Source organism: Molothrus ater, chromosome 3 (genome assembly GCF_012460135.2).
Source record: "Molothrus ater isolate BHLD 08-10-18 breed brown headed cowbird chromosome 3, BPBGC_Mater_1.1, whole genome shotgun sequence".
Lineage (NCBI taxonomy): Eukaryota > Metazoa > Chordata > Aves > Passeriformes > Icteridae > Molothrus > Molothrus ater.
This window is the reverse complement of record NC_050480.2, coordinates 99,009,276-99,031,451: the sequence shown is the minus strand read 5'-3', so window position 1 is coordinate 99,031,451 and position 22,176 is coordinate 99,009,276. Positions and strand designations below refer to the sequence as shown.

Below are 22,176 nucleotides of genomic sequence, written 5' to 3'. Positions count from 1 at the left end.
AAAACACAAGCAGGGAGGACTGGCCTTGCCCTGCCTATGCCACCAAATTATTTGAATACCACTTCAGTCATCCTTCAGTCATGTTGTTTTACAACATATGGGTTTACAGGCATTCACCAGATTAGACTTTTTTAGGAACATGACCAATATTTAGATGTTTATTAAGAGGTATAAAGTGTGGCTGTTTAATAGTTTAACAGAACTTTAAAAGATTCTGAAAATCGTCTTAAGTTTATATCAAGAGAAGTTTTTTTTTTATTCCAGGGACAGAAACCTGAGGCTTTTACCTTTAAAGCAGTGCTTGAGGCCTTATTTTATATGTTTAATTTCCTTGGCAAAGATGGTAAACATTTCCTGTCAACCACCTGTCACACTGAGATTTTTATGTCTTTGTATTGTTCAAAGTAAGGATTGGCTGACAACTCTTGACATCAGTCAACTTTTAATGTAAATTTTGCAAGTATTTCTTAAAATGTCCTGAAATGTTGTCTGTTAAATTTTCATCTACTGAACAAATATTTTTCAGGTAAAAATATATAAATTATGAAAAAAAGCAACTTTAATTCTGCTCCAATTAATTCTTTAAAACAATATTCCTGAGAGATAGAGATTCTTTTAATCAGTATCTAAGAAAAACACAAGTGTTATGTCATATTACTGATGTATAAATTCATTTTAAAAGTACAGCTACAAATACTGAATTAAACATCTGCCAATGGCAGATAATTTTCCAAATTTTATATATGTGTGTCTTGGAGCTAAAGTTATTTAAATAAATACATAATTCCATATGTGAACAAACATTAACAGAAAATTCATAAATATACAATTTTTCTAAAGAACACTAAGAAAGAAAAAATTAATAACTAAAGGAGAAAGAATTTGTCTTCTCCAGTTAGACTTTTACAATCAAAGATATTTTTAAATTATGAGAATAAATTGTATATATTGATCTAGTATTAGTCTAGAATTAATCTATATATCCGTGTAGACACCCTGCTAATCAAAAGACACTTAATCATCTACAAGAGCTTTTTCCAAAATCTTTTAGAATCAACAGAAACAGTCATGCAGCCTTCACACACTTTTTAGAGTTCATCTTTTACACCATTTTCAGATTAGCTTTCTCATTGAAATAATGTTTCTGTAAATTGTAAGACAGATAAAAATGTCACCTCTGGTTGATTTTGGAAATATGTGAGGGGATTTGTTGCTTAAGTAATAATTAGTGAATAACTAGTAGCTGCTCACTTTTCCACTACATAGGACCCAAAATATATTTTCTTGGTAGCCGCTAAATAAATCACTGTCAAACTACATCCATGATTCTAACAAATAGTATAGTAGGGAACTCAATACTCTGTCTTTACTCAGTTCATATAGTCACCATCTGGAGCATTAGCTACCAGAGGTAAAGTAGCTAATACATATTTGACAGGCCTAGCTGATTTAGAATCACAGTCTAAAATTTCTACATTCTTCTAAGGGAGGATTCTATTTGCAAGTGTAATTTTTTCTCTAGGTTTCTGCCTAGAAATAAGGACATCTTCCTTTTCGTTTCAGAAAATCTTGTTAAATTCAATGAGATGCTTAAATTTTTGCTCATATTTTCATTTTAAAAATCAAATAAAAAATCCAAACTGGCCATCTTTCTTTAAGCAAATCATTAAATATCTACATCAGTTTGGGAGGACACAGGAAATAGCCAAATGTTTGTTTGTCTATGGTTCTGTCTGCATTTCCCATTTAAGTTACCACTGAGAAACAATTGGTAATATTCATGTTTCTATTGTAATTAGTACAAAATATCTACAAATATGAACTATGTTCACATATTTAAAACATATTAATTGCACAAAATTAAAAAATATTACAAATACTATTATTATTATCATTATTAGGGTGTCATTCTTATATTATTAATATTTCAATAATCCAGATTGCTAAGAGCAGCTAGGGCAAATAGCTGACATCAGCTTTCCCTTCTCAGCAACAGAGAAGTGCCAAAACAGAAGAAAGTGCATGTCGCAGATCAATCTCTCATTTTCAACTTGTTCAAGGGTGTTAAAGCACACCACAACTCAAGTGAACAGTTTCTTAGTTCTAGAAGAGGCTCCTATGTTAGAAATCTAACACAGGGTGCTCTGCAGATCTTTGTTTGACCACTTTACAAAAACAGACACCTTATGTTGATGGTACTCACTAGAAATGAGCCCCACAGGATAATCACACAAACACACTCTAAATCCTTTGGAAATTACTGTCAGAACCAGTTTAAATGTCCGCTCTTCCTTACAGTGGTCTGGTTTGTATAGTTAGGAACAGCCAGTTTACTTGTTTTCACAGCATGTTGTTTACTGTTCTCACTTTTGCCTTCAAACATTAACCACCTTTATTTCTCAAACCTTATATGACAGCTTTTCCTACAGCTGATATAATTCGTATTGCTACTTTTCTATTCCCATCTGTTTTTTTGACATGGTAAGTAGACATTAGTTGCATTCAAATGCTCTATTGATGTAAACAGTGATCAGAAGCATCTTAGGTTGAAAAAAATACGCAATTTCCATTTCTTTCTCACCTAAAAAAATGTTTCGCCAAAACTGCTCAATGATTTGATTTCTGCAGTAAAGCACATAAAAAGTTGTTTCCTACCTTGTATTTTAAGTCATCTTTGAGACTCTTAACAGGGGAATAAATATGCAAGCCTACTAGAAACTCTCAAAGGATACGAGATAGTAAAAACATTTCCCTGATCTGTTTGACAGTGAACTTTTTAAGTCCATTTTTTTCCATTTATTTCTTTGTTCTATACTTGCTGGCTTTGCTTTATTTTTTAAACTTAATTGCAAAGCAGGCTTTTTACTGGCATGACCAGGCTTTTTTTACTGGCATGGAGAAGCTAGGCTTTTTCTTGAGTTCTCTGGCTAATTTAGAGACTGCCATATAGCTTCAATCAGCCATGAATTATTCTTTCTAAACTGTAAGAAAACAACATGACACAGCTTCTCAGAGAAGATACATCTTCAAGAGTCAAATGCAAAGTACATTTTTATCTTTCAATAAGTGAGAGATGAAATAAATAACCTATATTTTTCCACATCCCAGGATATTTTATATAATATCTGCAATGAATGAGAAAATCATCACAGTTGTCTACAAAATTTAGAGGATTTGAAAACAAAATGTGCAGGTGTCTGAAAGAAATTTAAGTTATGAAATACCCAATGTAATTACCTAACTGATAATTCTAAGATTAAACTACACTGGCCTATCTTTCTTCAAAATCAAAAAGAAAATTTGGATTTATGAAGGAATCATTGAGCAAAGTTGTGTGAACCAAGGCGTACACTGTTGCAAACTGGAAAGTCCCTACTGGTCTAAAAATATTTGTCCTAATTAAAAAAAATCAGGATAATCATAGAACAGTTTGGGTTGAAAGAAACCTTAGAGATCATCTAGTTCTGGGGCCCATTCCATGGGCAAGGACAACTTCCACTAGACCAGGTTGTTCAAATCCAATCTGGCCTTGAACACTTCCAGGATGAGAGAGAGCACTATGCTCAATGGGAAACAAGGTTAATTAGGGAAGAGACTTTGTACAGTATTGAAGGTAAGGACTAAACTTTTCATTAATAAGTTGTAGAAGGAGAGGCAGCTAGCAGCCATAACAAGCAAAGAATGCATTTCCTTTACATTAGGTCCAATCTAACAATTTTTGCAACCTTTAACTATTACTGTAAAGCAAGCAAGCATGTCCAGTGGGTGGGAAGAATTACTGCCAGAATACACCTCTTTCTCACACAGTCATGCCATGACTAGCTTACAACAAATACAAGAGACAGATGAGTTGAATCTCAGCTGAAAGAGGACAAAATAGATCAGAAAGACTGGATGGAAGTCCTGTCTGAGCATTTTTCTTTCATATAGATTAAGAGGAAAGATGGGAAATCATGCAGAGTCATAGAGGAGGATGATTTCATCTATTAGTATGGAAGATAGAGTACTAAAGAGTTTTTGGTTGTTTTGGTTTGTTCTTAGAGTTTGTTAGGTAAAAAAGAAATGGTCAGTTGTATACAGCTTAGTTTGTAAAGAAAAGGAAAGAAAAAGAAAAAAAAAATTTTTTTCAACAGAAAATAAGGGCAAGAGGGTTTAGAAAGGAGCTGAGCTTCAGCCCTGCTATGTTCCAACTCTGTTCAAAATGTAGAAAAAGAGAGAAAAATTGTGTGGAGCCACGGAAAAGGCATGAGGAAAGAACATGAAGGAACAGTTTATCTTTGGTTCTTTACTTTAGGAGAACTGCAAGAATGGCACAGATTGTGTCACATACAAAGTGGAAAAGGGTACCAAGTGAAAAAGACAGTCCTAAGTCCCAAAGTAAGACATTGTTATACTGCAGGAATTACAGCAGAGCCAGTGACTATGAAGGGACCACTTATATTCCCTGATTGTCCACCTGCAGCTCCCAAAGAGTCCCCATTTCTCTTTCCTTGTGACTGACTGGTTTTGCTGAGCAGAGTCAGTGGGGGCAGACATGTCTCCTCCAGGTGAGCACAGAGGACAGTGAAACCACAGTGAAACCACATGGGGAGTTGAAATTTGGTAAAGACAGTGTGAGCAAATTTTTGCATGTCAAAAGAGAAAAGCCTAGGCTATTTCTTTGCTTAAGGATTCATAATTCTGTCCCTAAATATTAGGTAGCATTGTTTGTTAGTGCCTCATTATTAAAAATAAGAGCTTTGAACAAGTCAAGAGTAAGAATATGAGGTTAATATTGTAATAGAAAACAAGATTTCTAGTAGGATTGATGAAATCCACTTCTAAGTATGAAATACAGCCTGCTAGTATCTTCTTGAAATGTTTTTCTTTAAAAAGCCAAGTTAACAAAGGAACTTAGTGTTTGGGGTCAGCATGTGATTCTTGAAGCATTCAGACTTTCTTGTGCACTTGAAATTTCAACAGTCTCTAGGTAGCTATTGGTGCCTGCAGCCATAGCTGAAACATATTTTCTTTCTTCCGTTTCCTCTCAAGCAGTTCTTGGCCTCATGTTGGTCATATTTACATGGCTATTGACATATACTCAAGAATATGAGTCCTGTTGAGAGGACCTGCTTTGGGAGCTGTCCTGGATGCCCAGCTCTGCAGTCTGAACTGAGTAGATTTTAAAACATTTTCTATCCTGGCTACCTACCAAGACACGCAAAGCAAATTTGAAGCCTCAGATGAGAGATTTATTCCAGTGCTTTGCTCACCTACAGCTACCTGGGGGTGATGTAGTTTTGTAAGGTCCAGAAGAGCAATTTCTCCTCAGCCTGTGTGATGTCACCAGCCTCAGCTGGTCCTTCTGCCCAGAGTGCCTGCGGCTGCTGAGGCCACCCTCAGTCCCTGGCTCTGGGAGCCCACATCCCCCTGTGTCAGAGGAGATGATACACCAAGAGTCTGGGATATCATGATCCTTGGGTGCTTCATATTGCTTGAATAAAGTTATTTCCTCTGGCCTCCTCTCTGGCCGCTGTAGAATTAATATTCTAATGTAGCAGCATACAGAGCAGCACGTGGTAAGATTTCAGTTCAGAGAGGTCAGAACACACCTGCCCTATGTGCTATAGACACTATACATATAGCACATGCATGAATTCATCCTGTGTGCATGTACATACCATGAATGGTTATTTAATACTACTTGCATCTTTTACTGTTATTCTCATCCTTCACTGTTTGGAACCATCCCTCTTTGTCTCCCAAGAATGCAGGCATTGAACAGCTTAAGAAGCACCTGGTAATTGATGACTACATACCAACTTGCAGAAATTCATGTCATTATCAGATATGGACACTTCAGCAAATAAAATTCCTAAATTCAGGTTAGTGCTGGCAGTATATTCACCTAATTAGCTGCATGTGTTAGTTTCTACCTTTCTTTCTTCCTTTCTAGCTTTAGATTGAGTTTTAGCTTTAGCTTCAGCTCCAGTTTCTCTGACATTGTTCAAGTAACATTTTTCTTACTAACCTAAGTATCTTACATGTCTGCTTCTTTCCCTTTATTTCTTCCATGCTCAAGTACTTTTTTTTACAAAAGATATGACAAGAAATGGAAAAAATTCAGATCAGAATTTTGGAAAAAATATATTAATTTATCATTTTAGAGAGATGTTAGCCATGTAACTAACATGCCTTTGTATAAATCCTCTGATGTACTCTGAATCACTGATGCCCAGCTACGTGTTTTAACCTTTCTACTGCTGATCTCTAGAGATTGTCCCTTAATTCTGTACTTTTATAACAATAAAGTATATTCCTGTTTTGGCCATATCTCAACAGTGAGTAGATCTGAAATATAACTTCTTGTAATTTTTCCAAACATTTGGGATGAAGTCTTCTGATTTGAGTGAGTTCAAATATTTGAAAACATGCAAATGATTGGAGATTGTATTTCAGATCTACTCAGAGTCAAGATATTTTTAGATCCAATAATTCGGGCACTTTGGTAACTGAAATATTAACATAATGTTTTAGTCCAAAAAAATGAAAATATTTAGGATTTGATCTTATCAATCAATAAATTACCACAGGCAACAATGAAATACGCAAAGGCTACGTTTATGCAAAGGCTCATTAAACAGTGCAGAAATTTATCTAGAACTTTCTTTTCTTCAGTTAAGTTACTGAATGTATTCAATGAAAATTAAATTTTGAACACATACAGTTCTTATTAAGTAGAAACTATTTCTGTGCATTCCATTAACTAGTTGAAATGCACTGTGAGGCCTACCACTTATTTGATCAAAGATAAATGGAATCCAAACCTCATGAGATTCCAAAAATCTTTGATATTGAATACTTTTCTGGTGAGACCAAACAGTTTTCTCCCAGCTCCCCTCAAAGTTACTTCTCACCTGTAGGTCTCTTGCAGCCATCACCACCACCAGTCACTCAGGGCAGGGTTAATCCCAGGCAGCTTTAGGCATCTCAGAGTTAGACAAATGACTCAAATTAATCATCACGGGGCTTCTTCCCCACTGAGTGGAAATATACACCCACCTTCAGAGACCAGTTTTTCATCCACCTCTAGTACCTCTCTGAAGACAAAATGCCTCTCTTTACTGACTAGGTAATAAGCTTGGATTAGCTACTTCAAGTTGAGTGGTTACAACCAGGTTGAAATTTCCCTGTGGAATCTACAACTAATCTCTTCAGTTCCCTCTACCTTGTAAGTGGTGTTATGACAAAGAATAATTAGTCCTATGTTTTTAAATATACTTGCTGGTTTTGCAGACAATGAGAACACAGTATTGTTAAAATTTTGATAATGGATTTTGCCAGCCTTTAACAATGTGAAAAACAATGTAGTCTGAAAAGGGAACAGCATCAATCACAGGCTGAGAAATAATCCTCTAAACTTTCTATTCTAATAGACATGAATAGAAAGTGGTTCAAGTGCGAAGTATCTTTTCACAGCTTTGTATTTGTCATGCAGTGCCTTGAGTAAACACTAATACTGTTCATGGATTTCTTTTTCAGACTTGTTCAAACTGGGTAATACAAAATGTCTGCCAAGAAATCCTGCTGCAGCTGATAACAATTGACATGTTCAAATTGTCTGTTTTCAGAATATCTATAGTAGGATTTCTATCCATCTGTCAGGAGACTTGAAAAAAGCAGGATAAATTAATACTATTATAAATATTTCATTGCTATTATTATATTTTCTTATATAGTTAATGATGGATAAAGTATTTTATCAATGCAGAGATTCATATTTCTTGTATTAGCAAGATAAGTCAAAAGGCAAGATATCTGTCCTGGAAAGCTGATAATGTGATCTTCTACTGATGCTCATGGAAAGGTATTAATCTCATATTCATACAACTGAAAAACTGATGTTTTTGTGCTTCCTGGAAACAGAACAACAAACTGTTCAAACCCATTACATTATCACAGCTAATAATAGTTTTCAGTTTGTTGATCCATCTAGCCCAGAAGCTTTTACAAAGAAATCACAGCCTATTAGTAGCAATTAATTGTCTCTACAAACACTTCCAAAATGGACTTACTGAACAGCATGAAAATAAGTGGAAGTTTTCTCTGCCTCATTTGCTTTTCTTCCCCTATAATTTGCAAGAGATGTTTTTGTGTTCCAGTCCTCTCACAAGACAAATAATTGAAAACACCATTCCTACATTGGAACAATTTCTACTGCTGGAAATGTTTTTAAAAAAAATAAACTTTAGGAAGTGCAGATGCCATCAGAGCTTTGCAGTATGTAGCAGAATTTTGGGAAATGCTGCCTTCACTCAGTTTAAATGAGGAAATATTTTAGTTTTAGTGAAAAAAGACGTGACCGCTAGTGCGTGAAAGTTTTGGCAGGCAGTTGGGCTTTATAAATACCTTGCTTAAAAAAAAGAAAAATAGAAAAAGCAGCATAGATGTAAGCACAATATCCAATCCATCCTGATCACACAGAAACCACAGGTGTCATATATCTCATGCACTAGCTCCAACTTAAATTTGCAGCTTAGCAAAACACCACAAAACTACAGGAGCATTTTCTTTAAGGGGAGAGCAGGTGATGTTTAAGTATCCTTACCGTCGAGGCCTGGGGAGGAGTCAAACTGCACCTCAGGAGCTGTGCTGTCTGCAGGTGTAGGAGCTGCTGGAAGTCCCAGAATAAGGTGATCCACATTGCTTCCCACTGGTTGCTGCTGATCAGAGCCGGCAGAGCTGAGGACCAGGACAGTTTTGTTCTGCTGCCCCATTCCCTCCTTGTGGAAGCTGAGATACTTTTGCTTTTCCTCTCCAAAATGGGGACTAAAAGTCTCAAAGGGCCGGCCCTGCTTGTCAGCTGCTTTCTCCTGGGGTTTCAAATTTTTCTGAGCAAAAGTGCTGCCTGCCTTGCCACAGAAACTGGGCCCATGAGAAGGCAGATGACCTTCACTCAGCAGGTTTTTCAACTCTTGTAGACTTCGTTTAGAAATGCCAGGTGCCCCCTTGAAGGCCTCTGCAGTTCGGCTCCCTGGCATGGATGTGGCACTTCCCAGGGAGCCTATCTTTGTCACGTGAAACTTGACAATGTTTTCTTCCATCCCACCCTGTTCTTCTGGCTTACCCCCTGCCTGCTCACTGTGCTTCTCCCTCTGTGCTGCCTCCATGCAGCCACCTTTCTCTGCACCCCTCACAGGCTGCACACTTGTGGGCAGCTTCATCTGAGCTGCTGTATCTGTTTCCTCATGCATTTTTCCTAATATTCTTTTCCCAGTATCAGCATATTCCTGGGTTTCTTGTGTTTCTCCACACCTGTCTTCTTTACCATCGCTGCCAGAGTTGGAATTGTCATGACCTCCTCTGTCCTTTTGTGCTGCAGGAAAGATACTGGGGTTTTGGAGAGACTGCTCTGATGGCAGCTCTGAGCAACCAGTGGTTCCTTTAAGTGGACAAGGATCTGGGATTTTTGAGGTGCAGGAGAGCTCCATCTTCTCATTTTCTCGAGGAGGAACATACTTTGTAGGACCTTTGATTCCCTTTTTCTTTCTGAAACCACATATATTGTTGCCATCAACTTCATCATTGTCACTTTCAGATGTGTTCTGTAACCAGCAATAAAATATACAACCAAACAACATGCATGAATGACACAAACATGGCAATGGAGCACTACCACCTGCTGCATTCACCCTGTAGTACTTCCACTACTTCTCGATGATGGAAGTCTCAAAACTGAACACTTTTTTTGACCTTTAAAATATAACACAGAATTCTTTTTCTTATGTTTTACAACAAAATTGGAGAGAACACCTTCATAATACTGCTCTTAGGAAGATTTAGTAGATTATAATAGGAGACATACTACGTTGTGTGACATCATTTACCAAATATGTCCTTCGAAGTTGAAAAAATGTATTTTAGTACTTACAATTAAGTATATTCCTGGTCATATTAAAAGTATTTGTATTTATAAAGGAAATTTATTGCCCTGAAACCAGAACACTGGCAATTCTTATGAGTGTGAGGATTGAAACCTGAAAATAAGCATCTTTTAAATTAATTTCAGGACATAATTTGGACAAATAACTGAACTTTCAGAACAGTGTTCAAAAGGAAAAACTCATATTTGGATGTTTAAATAGGAAAGAACCCGATGTTTACCTTTATATATGACACTGATATAGCTTATATTGTAGTGGTGGGAGCAGATTTTAAAATGGATGTAAACCTGTGGAAAAAGTGGAAAAAGGAGCTACAAAAAGTGATGTGCTTGCATTATCCCCAGATATATCACGTGTCCGGGTCACCATCTCTGCTAAGTGTCCTGATCTTATCTCAAGTGTGATTAATTTGATGGTGACAGGGAAAGGGACAGGAAATCAAAACCAGACACTTTCAAATTAAAAAAAATAGCACAGATTTCAATATTGTGAGTGATTAATTGTCACAATAGTGATTGAATTCTTCATCTCACAATGTCTTAAAAAAGACTCCCTAACTTAGTTTAACCAAAATCACTGCATATCCAATCACAAACCATTATATTACTAATGAATACCTACTGAATTAAGTCTTTAAGAGATATGAACACTACTTGGCTTGCTTGGATTGGGCTGGAATTAGCACCTGTAAAAACACTGGGAAATCCAGGGATATCCTCTGAATGAGACCATTCTTTACCTTTTCCACAAAGGAATAATCTGCACTCTCTCCAATTTCTGGATTTCCAGAAGAAGGGATCTGCACAAAAGCAAAGTGAATGCCAGTCTAGGTAAGGCAAAAGTGATTTCTTTTGGAAGACAAAAACACATAGAAGGAAAGGCAGAAGCATCCAGTGTGCATATGGAATGAAGGAGCATGGCCTACATTAAGGTCATTAAGAACTCCCCTTCTTTACTATTTTCTCACCATACTATTTTCCATCATTTTGTAATCAAAAGAGGTTCACGGCTCCTCTCCTAAAGAAGAGCTCACAGGAATGTTTCCTCCCTCTCTCCCACCTCTCCCAGTTTACCATGACAGGCTGTATGTACAGCTACTTTGGAGCTCACTGGGACCCTGCTGTTGGAGTGGCAGGCAGCTGGCCAGCAGCTCTGTGGGGAGGATAAACCCCTGACTCCCATGCACATATCCTGGCAGGGACATGCCTGTGGTGCTTACTTGCAATGAAACACAGTCACTGGTGCATTCACATCAGAAGTCCTTTCCTACCCCAGTTTTAGCACTCCGTGTTTAATGAACCCTTTTCTTCATCCAAGGGCTTTGGTTTATTCCCATAACACACCCTATAACATCCCATAAAAATATTCTGGGTGTTTGCTGATACCCCTTCACATTCACCCATGCAGAATAGACCTAATTCTTACAGCTCTGTACATTATGGAATAGAAACACAATAAAAAAGAAACTTTTTTGAAAAGAAAAGTGGACAAAACCAGATTGTAATTCAGAATTATAATTTTAATACTTTCCTTAGTAATACAAAAAGGGAATGAGGCTGGGGGAGAAACAGTAGTGGTGGAGGAACTAGAGTGTGCCAAATGGAAAAACACAGGTCTTAAAATAAAACATTCATCATATTTAATTTCTAAACATGTAACATTATTTTTTGAGAGAAAGTAGACAAGAGTTCCAACTATGAAAGCTATAGTCATTCAAAAAAATTTTATTATCATTAATTTATGACAAATATTTGCATTAATATCTTCTGTGGCAGAGGCTGCCATCATCAAAATATCTTGATTTACAATTTATGGTGTTTTCAGAATTCTTTTGTTTCCTTTGAGTAACTCAAAACCAGTAACATAATCATAACACTATATGCATTTCCGCTTTATAATGTATGCTGATAGCTATTGAAAAATTTTTAAATAGACAAAATTTTTGCCTGTTATCCATATTGTAGATCTCTAAAAATATTTGGCAAAATGACTGAAGGAAAGTTGAGCTCATCCTTTTTTATAACACCTCTACTGAAGTCAGGAAAAGGATTGTATAGATGTCAAAAGCAAAATGTCAGAAAAGTACTTATTCATATAACTAGCCATTCTAAAGGATTTCATGAACACAAGATACTATTCCCACACTATAATCCTTACCAAAACAAATTCCTTCTGAATAGACATGAGCAGGAGAAGGACTGATCACTTGTAATTTTGTAAATGGAAATTTTGTTTTGCAACAGACCGCTAATAACTGATGTGTCTATAGTAGTTTGCAAAGGGTTTATTCTCCATGAAGAACTAGGATATGGTACTGCAGTTTGATTTTAGACCCAAAAGAAATACTATACTCATTACTCTTAAACAAAAACAGTGATCAGTTTTAATTTCAAATAAAGAAATCTCTTACAATAATACGGAGAACAACCTATTAATTACTTTTGGTTCTCAGCACATTGCGCATTTTTGCAGGGAAATGACTCTTAATTTCTAAATAAACTCAGACATTATGGACTTTCATTTAGAAAATGTCATTTTTCATTTTAATTTCATTCATTTCATTTCATTTCATTTCATTCATTCATTTCATTTCACTTCATTTCATTCACAGTATTTTCTGCAGTGAAATAAACATTTCTAAATTTGTTGCAAGGTACCACTACAGCATCTCTTCATATTAAAGACAGTCAAATACGTGAGATAGAACACAGATTTAGACTTATTTGTTTAGTAGTTTATGTGGTGTGTACCATCAGAAAAGGCTTGGTACATGCGTACAGAGAGGAGACCACCCAGGAATAGGACTTATGAGTTGTCTGTTTAACTTTTTATTTCTTGAAAGGATTTTTTTTCTACATAGACAGGGATGATTAAGTGAAATAGTGCCTTAAAAGAGATACAATGAGCTAGCTATAAATCATTACTTAATTTAATTGGACCATATGTCGTGCTGTGCTGAGAGGAAAGTAAAACAGTCATAGCATTAATATAGCAAATATTCTGACTACTTTTAATTTCCTTTCTGAGTGCTCCCACACTTTGTTGCTCTGCATCAACAGCACTAGGAAATAAGCTACTTTAAAGTTCTTTTACCCAACATTTGTTTCAGCATGAATTAATTTTTGTTTGCTGATTTTCAAAAATTTGCTTGCACCGTAAGCCAGAGGTCTTGGCAGTTCTGAAATTTGCTTCTATGTCTTAGCAAGTGAACACTTGGGCAGCAATTCAAATATTCCTGCCAGAAGAATCAGCTCCAAAATACAAACAGTGTGAGCCACATTGTGTGACAGATCTGAGATTTAGGTTCTAAAGTTTTATCTGATGTTATTTTTCATTTATATTTATTGGTACTTGCCCAAGCTCTGATTCTGTTAGGTCTACTTGTGCTAGTGCTGAAATTTGTGCTGATACATCGATCCCCTCCGCACTGGAGTTTGCACCTGGTAAGGCTTCAGGTAGAGGAGGACCAGTGCAAGTCCTACAAGAGGCAGGAACAGTAGGCTGGATCACACTTCATTTCCCTTTATGGATAATCTCAACTCATAATAAGACAGTTTTAACTCATCAAATGACAGTTTTACTCGTCTGCACTTTGCGCCGGCTGTGTTGCTCTGAGTACACAAGAGTCTGGATGTCTCTGACTATCAACAGATAAGGACTACACTTAAGCTTTGCAGCTGCATGTTAAGGCACCATGCAGGCAGGAAGAGAAGAGAACAGAGGACAGTAACAGCAGGCAACTATTTCAGCAGATGAAATTGCTCACTCTACTTAACCAGATTAAATGCCGCTTCTGGCATGTGACCAGGATTCTACATCTGAGGGACATTCTATATCTTGTGGTAACACAGAAAATATAAATCTAAAGCAATTTTCTTAATCAGTTTGTGTTCATTCAGGGCTTTGTACAGTCCTGAAGTGAAGCATTAACTGCATCATGAAATACAGCACTGCCAAAAGGCAGTTCAACTGTAAACCTGCCGAGCTGAGAGCATTGGAAATGTAAAGTGTCGCCTTTGGGAGAAATAACAAATACTGAGTTTTGTGGTGCATGAAACAGGTGAAAATCCAGGGCAATTCTTGAAATTTTGCCTTAAAATGTTATTATAGGTGACTGAAAATATACCTGTAGTGTTCTATGTGGCAAATTCAGATGCTGCAGAGGGAACCTTCCATTTTTCTCCTACTTTTTGTTTGTGTAGGCATCAGTGTCATGACTTCAGGCAAGACTGCAAGCACTATTGTATTTTATAAACCTCTCTCAAAAACGTATTGACAAAAAGAGACATGGAAATGAAAAAGATAAACTCTCCATAAAGCATTTGAAAGGAGGGGAAAAAAGAGAGAAACGAAGTTAGTTTAAAAGGAGCTCTGAGTAACTCTAGATGAAGAGCTACAGAAGGATTTCTATCAAAGGAAAAGATGTAAGAGGCAAGGTGCAACTCTAGCAGGAGCTTTAGTATACCTAATCAATAAAATAACCCAATGTTCCTGCTACTGACTACCTAAAAAAGTGATGCAAGCATTCAACAAAAGACAATAGGAACTAAGTCACATTTCTCATTTTTTATTTCATATCGTTAACTGATTGTTAAGATGTCAACTTGTGATGATCTTTTTGACTCAGTGCTATAGATTTTTCAAGAATGAAAGATTATTTTTGCAAATAACATCTAAATGTCAAAATCTGGTAAGCCTAAGAAGTAGAAGAACGTGGGAAACTAAAACAAAAGTAAAAAATATATAAGGTTTGGTTGGATGAATTTTCTTATATATGAAAAGTTAATTTCTTCACTTAGGTTATATTTTTTTTATCACATAAAACACTGCTGAAAAACTGAAATTAAATGTTTCCAGTCTAAAAAAATGTAAAAATGTTGTTCAGGTCATGCTGACATGGGACATTATTCTCATTGTTTGAAATTTTTTCTGGTTCTAAGTCAAAAGCCAGTTTTTTAGTGTTTTCAAATACTGTCATATTCCAAATGCTGAGGAACTTTTTCTGTCCCACTCTGGCTGTCGTGAGGTTACCCTTTACAGTTCTCCCAGTTTGGTACATCAAGTTTATTTAATCTTTTTGTGTAGTAATGAATTTCAAATACTTGAAGCCAAGTCAGCAGGAGGTTTTGCACTCAACAGTACCCATAAAGCAAGTAGTTCTGTGTCCAAGTGATTTCCCTGCCCCTTTCCCTGGCAGGAGGAAAGCATTGCCCTGCTGCTTCCCCAACAACCAGGCAGCAAAGGAGCAGAGGATGCAAGAACAAATTATCTACTGCTGAGAATTAATGAAGCTTCACTGGAGTCACTGGAGCTACAAAGATTTGAACCAGGACAGAATCTGGGCACGGAGTTGTACTGAGGACAACACAGATATTTTCAGGGAGTATCTCCAAGCACAGAGAGGGGGTTTGGCTCTTGGGTGCAGTGCTAAAACAAGGCGTGTGTGCGACGATAAACAAACACTGATTGTTTGTAAGCCACAAACATGAGATCACATACTTTGTCAAGATATTGCTGTGACTAATTTCTCCCTCAGTGACCTTGTTTGATAAAGTGGCTCTTTGAGAGTGATTTACAGCTACAAAAACCTTGTTGTGAAGGATGTGAAAGTGGCATAAATGTTAGGTACATCTCATTATTATGCAGTTTGAGAAGCTGAAGCACAAACTTGCCATAGGTCAAGGGAGATGTGTGGCAATGTGAGAGCAGAAGGAATCTCCTTCCTTCTTTGAAACTTTTAAATATTCTCAAGATTATTAATATCCTTCATGTGAAAATTAATGGAGTGAAGTTAGCTAACAATATTGTGCTACTTATTTTCACATCTAACATCTGCCATTGTCTGTTACACCCATTCAAAGCCTTCATACTACATACACAATTATCAGAAAAGATTCTCAAGGTCGTTGATTATCTTGCTGCTTAAAAGCAACAGAGTTGTCCTTGTAACAAGATTATTTGTAATTACTTTCCCTTGACTATGTTACCTGCATTGTGTTAAAAAAATCTCTAAATAAGGCAGAGTCTCAAAATGAATAAGCTCAAAATGAATAATGATCTTTCCTTCACAGTGGTTTGGGACCACAGAAGTATGAATTCAGGACTAGAATCTGCTTTAAAATGCAATTATATAGAAACTAAGCATTTCCATTTGGGTCAGTAGCCTGACTCAAGAGTGTCACTTTCTTACCCAGGTCAGATCTCGATCCACAGATTGTAGTGCTTTCATTTAGGTTAATGAAGTCAAAGCCAATATGTTTCTCCAATAATATTAATAGGATCAGATTTCAGACATCTATTTCTGTTACTTTTGATAAAGCTATAAATGAAATGAATAGGAAGTCAAAATCTCTTGGACTTGCTTCCTAAAGCAAATGGAGTGTTTTCAGTTTAAACAAGAAGCCTGTCTTTGACCTCCATTTCCTTCAGAATCAGACCATGCTCAACATACATGCATGAAGAGCCTTGCACATAATTCACAAGGAGCAACACACTCACTTGAAACCTTGAAGTAGATGCAAGAAGTATTTTATATCAGTATATCTGCTTGGAAATCATTTATGATCAATCTCTTACCTGCTGACTAAGATCTTCTTTTTTGTTCATGTCCACTTCATTCTAGTTCAGGTCACCATTAGAAATGGCCTAGTAAGAGTCTGGTAGAAAGATATCCCATATTTATAGGCACAGACACAATGAAGGTTAGTTCAAACAGAATTGCTGTTAAGTTCTTTTCCCAGAAGGCCACGCAGATGATGAACCATGGAGAGCAACCCCAATGACTCATGGCCAAGAGCACTGCTCTCTGGAACAGCACAGAAGTACTAAACTGACAAACATGCATTATTAAGCTGCCTGCCTGGAAACAAAGACAACTGAGCATAAAACTGGTTTGCTCAACTTTTCTCCTCACAAAAGGCTTTTGTCCCGTAACAAGCCATTTCTGTTCTGGAATAGAAGCTATTGTTAGGCTCCTTAGAGGTAAAACCTATACTGGGCATTACAACAGCAGTATGTTTTTGAGGCACATGAACAGGGATTTGAAAGGCACAGAACACTGTAAGAAAACATGCAGCACCAGCCAGTTATTCTGGCTTGCATGTTGTAAATTAATAGTGATGCATCTGGTTGTATTAGAATCGGAGAGGGGTCTTTTTTGCATTAGATATCTAAAAATATTTCAAGATTAGATAGTTAAACTTGTCTTTCTGTTTTTTCTTTTTATTTTTCAGGTTTAATATGTATTCAAAGGACTGTTTTTAACTGACGTTTCATTCATTCAAATTCCTTTGGATGACATAAAATTAAAGGATGGCCATTGTTGTGCTTACAGGAGCCCAACCTAACAACCAATCACTCAATAAATTCAAGTAAACATGATGTTCAGATTTAATTATGTGAAAACTCAGATTTGGCATTCTTTTAATACTCAAAAAAAAAAAAGTTTTTAACCCAAAATAACGACTATGCACTAGGAGTTATAATTCACAAAAATCTTGGGCATCACCAGTCCAATGCATAAATATAAATGCCCAAGTCCTAAACTGGGATTCTGAAAATCATTCTTTTTCTTGTAGGCCAGAGATCCTACATATGTGACTCCATCTATTCAATTTCTGTAACTGCCCATTCTGAACTGCCCCACTTGTCACAGACCAGAGCAGGCAACAACTGAAAGTTCACTACTATTCAAGAAATAGGCTTATTTATGACTTGACATTTTGTCAGCCAGACATTAAAAAAAAATCAACACCCAGACCATTGAATAGGACCAGGCTCCTACAAGACAGATGGCATGGAAGTCAGCATTTTGCTTTCAGAATAATTCTTTCAAAAACGCCTCAGACTGCCATCATACAACAGTAGGCACAATTGCACTGTTCCTTTTCTAGGCAATGTACAGCTGTCATAGACCTACAGTCTGCCACAGCAGAATTGCTCGTGAGCCTGCTAGGATGAGCAATGTCCAAAGGACACTTCTAAACAGGACTACTCACACCAAATTGTCTGAGAGGCAGAGGCCAGACAGAAACAATTCTTCTGGCTTCCCATTTTTACCATTTTGAATGCAAGCAGGAACGACATCAGTTCTTAATTTAAAAAAGACACACTTCAGGTTAAAAATCTCATTTTTCAGAGCAATAAAAATATTCTTCGCAACAACAGTGGTCAAACACTTGCACAGGTTGCCCAGATAGGCTGTGGAATATCCATCCTTGGAGGTATTCAGAATTTGAGTGTAAACGCCTTGAATAAACTGAGGTAAGTTCTGACTTAAGTGGCTGATCAAGCCTGATAACTACCACAGATGTTATCCAGAATAAATTATTATGTGATTGTACATCTGATTAATTTATACATATTTTTAATTAACTTCATTACGTTCTTGCAAGTACAAAACATCTCTGGCTCACTTCACATCCTGTTCTACTCTGCTCTGCTAAACAGATCCTAAAGACAAGAAAGAGAAACCTCTGCTTTAAACAGTGTAGTTGAGGCACCAATCTTCTGAACATCATCAGAAAGAAACAATCCTTTCATTCGTGTTGAAAGAATCAACTATTTCCATCTCAAGTATTTATTAAGTCCTCTTAAAAAAAGAGTTGTTTTGTTTTGCTTTGTGGATAGAACGAAAGAGGAGACGGAGGGGGTTCTCTGCCAAGATCTGCCTGCAAGATGCTGCTGGTTTCAGAAAAACTGTGCTGATTGGAGAATCTGAGAATCAGATCCAGAAACTGATGGAAGCTTATTTCAGATCTACCACAACACACAGATTACTACAAAGAGCATTGTTTGGTCAGTTACACTCACCATCTTCCCACCTTTGGGAAATAAGATAAATCAAGACAAATCACTGTATCTCATGAGAAAAAATCCGGGGGTTTATTTAGAAATGGCTTTTATAAATACATTCAGAAAGGCAGTTTCTGTAACTAAGCTTTTGTAAAAACCTGCTTTCAAATGGACATGGGAGTTTTCTTCCTAAAACAAACCTCTGCAGTCTTTCCAAAACAAAGAAACCCCCAAAAAAAAACCTACAGAGGAAGGCGTCCTCTGAGGGAGAAGTATTCTGACAATAGAGAAAAGGGAAAATAAAGTTAATGGAATCATGTTTATTTTACATTTATCATTGAATTGTGCATAAGAGACATTATAAGTAGTGAATTCCAAATTCCTGAAAACCCAGTTTAGTATTGGCCACAATAAGAAAGGGCGAAAAAGTAGGGAGCAATATTTACTGCTTGATCAGGACACAGCTGTGAGAAACAGCCATGGCATGCTCATCCACCCCTTGTTTTCTGGCAGACAGATGAGATGGGCTGGAGCAGACCTGCCTCTTAATCTTGTTTTAAAATGCTTGTCCCATCTTTCATCCCCTCATCCTTTTCCAGTTCATTAGAGAGGAACCTTCTCCAGTCCTTAAACCCTTCAGGTAGGTGTGAGAGGCCTTGAGATGGCTTCAATTTGGCATTAGCATAAATGTGCTAAAAATGTTCTTTTTCCAGCTGTACTGGCTACAAAACAGTTTTTAACATAATTAAAAGTAAACGAAATTTCTCAAGGGCATGTATGGTGCAGACTAATATTTTCATGTTCATATATATTCTTTGTGGCATCACAGGAAAGGGAGTCTGAGAAGAACAGCTCAAAAAGGTGTTTTCTGGAGGAGAAACAAAGATTTACACAAAATAATCCCTTTATTTTAGAATGTAGAACTGATAGCGTGAGTTTGCATAATTGTTTAATTTAAATATACAGGGCTTCAACCGCAGTTTATCAAATACCAATATAAAAATTAGACACTACAGAACTATAATACAGAACAAATGTCACCAAAGTGGTTACTTAATATTTTAACTACAGATACTTTGTATGCACTGTCTATGATGAATAAGTGCTAATGAGAATGTGCAAACTGTTAATTATCCCATTAGTAGCTCTTCAGCAGCTAAAAAAAGAGAACCAGCTTCTCTGGTGACAGCTACTGTGGTAAACAACTGCCAGCTCAGGGGAACGATCTGCTGGTGAGTTGATGGGAGCCTTCAGACAGGCTTCAGCGTCATAGTGGCTTAAAACTATTTCTGATTCCAGCTACTTACAAAAGGGTGGGGGTTTTTAATGTATTTTCAAAAGAAAAAAAAAAAAAAGTTAAAATTTTCACTGCTTGTACTCTCCTCCTATTTAATTTGTTTCTCCAAGGGGGGAAAATTTCTATATATGAATTAACATCCCTTTAAACAGCGAAGAATCAGACTTTGGAGCATCCACCAGGAAAATATTTTTTCTCCTAACTAGTGCAGGTTACATTCAGTTGCTAAAAAATGTTTTCTCCCATTTCAGAAACCTTCAGAATAAAGAGACTTTTAAAGCTGTTTAGCATTCTTATAATGTGGAGATTTCCAGACTGGTGCCAACAGTACTGTATGGATACACAGGTTACAGTATGGATACAGTATACAGTACTGTACGGATATACAGGTTACAATGTGTTTTGGCAGACTTATTGCAGGAGTTTTTTATAAAAAAGACTCTTGAACTCTCCAGCTCCAAGGCTGGCAAAAGGAGGTGTTCACTAAGTCTCTCCCACGTCATCATAAACTTATTAAATTCTGGGCTAATATCTAAAGGCTAGTATTACAAAGCTAAATACAGAATTGGAACATCGAAATGCCTTCAAGTAATTCTAACCTAATGTGTTCCTTCACCCAACAGGATACATTTCTTCTTTTACCTCTAACCCTGTGCCTTGCCATCATTACTAAACAACACTGTAGCTTCTATTCACAGGCCTTTTGCTTTGCATTTTTTTTACAGCTGATATATTATTCAGCATCAAGATTTACAAAATAGTTCATCTAATTAAAGTCCATATTGCCATCTAGTAAAACAGATTGTTAGGGCTTAGATTTGTATTGCCATCTCAATTACTGTAGCTATATTTCTCCTAGGTCCTCCTAAATTTTCCTCATATGGTTTTCTCTTCCTACATTTTCAAAAGGTAGGCACAAATGGTGCTCACACTGAATTGGAACCAAAACAAGACCATGACTAGAAGAAGAAGAATTCCTGTGCCCTGAGTTCTACCCAATACACCTTCCTTCTCCTTCACCTCTCTGGTGGCAATACACACCCACTTCCCCGGCAGTCATGCTTTGCCACAGTGCAGCTGCTGGACTGGGGGAGCAGCCATAGAGCCCTGTTAGAGAATTGTGTCCTATTTCCTCTACATGCCTCTTCCAGCACAGTACCACGTGGGAAGGCTGCCTTGCAGCGTGGCCCTACTCAGAGCTCATCACCCCGTGGGGAAGTGTGACCTGTGAGGAGGTCTGGAGAGGTGCTCCAGCAAGCAGGGCACAGGAGACTCCTTCCAGTGAGCCTTGTGGCTGCACCTGCCCCTGCAGACTGTAATTAGCAATTAATATGGATTGCAGTATATCCAGGTAGTGCTTGTCATTCTAATCCTGCAAAACACATCATGTGAGCATTAGTACCATTGCTGCAGTTTTACAGCTACCCCTGTAATTCTGTCTCACTATGACATACTCCCTGAGGTGAATTGCAAGAAGCTGCACAGCAGAAACTGCATAACAGAAGCCCTGACACCATCTGTGGCAGCTGGGATTTTCCACCTTAATATACAAAGCAAATTCCTGGCACATGTAACAGACGTTACTTGACACAGCACCACAGCAGTGTCACTGGCTGAGGTTCTGTAGCTACAGATCTTTGCAGTCTGTGTAAAATCTTCATGATTTAATCTGGAACCACACGAGGGAGGCCATGAATCCATGCTGGAAGAAGGTTTGATGGTTACCATTAGTTGTCAGCACGGACCGTGACCAGTGCTTCATCACGTGACTCTTGTTGACTCTTGTTACTTGCCACCACGCTCCACAGATTTCTTTTTCCATATACAGTCAGCCTTCAAGTGAGACATAAACTTTAAGGAATTTAGAGATTTTAGAGGAGCTAAGGTTTTAGTTTGAGATAAGATTTATTTGAGTTAATTAAAATAAATGGGTAGGCCTAGATGAAGTTAAGAGTTAGTAGTTAACTAATAACTGATTGATTGTCAACACAATGTTTGGTTAGCTGGGTTTGTAATGAAGACTATAGAAACTGATAAATAACTTTTAGGAACATAAGACAATTGTAGGCCTCCTCTGTTCTGAAACCAATTGAAGACAGGGAGTAGGAGTTCTACCAAGGGTTCATTTGTCATATTTGCATTGAGAAGGTAGAAAGGTCAGAA

General features: G+C 37.1%; 1 protein-coding gene across 3 annotated transcripts in view; it reads right to left on the bottom strand.

Moving 5' to 3' along the window:
- The window catches only part of LGSN (lengsin, lens protein with glutamine synthetase domain), a 60,709-nt gene that overhangs the window by 4,913 nt on the left and 33,620 nt on the right, over positions 1–22,176 (bottom strand). The window contains exons 1-3 of one of the 3 annotated variants that reach the window (XM_054514347.1): positions 16,500–16,529; positions 10,663–10,722; positions 8,588–9,584 (exon numbers count right to left, since the gene is read on the bottom strand). In XM_054514347.1, the coding sequence (XP_054370322.1) occupies positions 8,588–9,584; positions 10,663–10,722; positions 16,500–16,529 (1,087 nt within the window). Of the gene's footprint in view, positions 1–8,587; positions 9,585–10,662; positions 10,723–16,499; positions 16,598–22,176 lie in introns of those variants that run through there. The other 2 variants (XM_036380653.1, XM_036380652.1) reach the window with 2 other exon arrangements.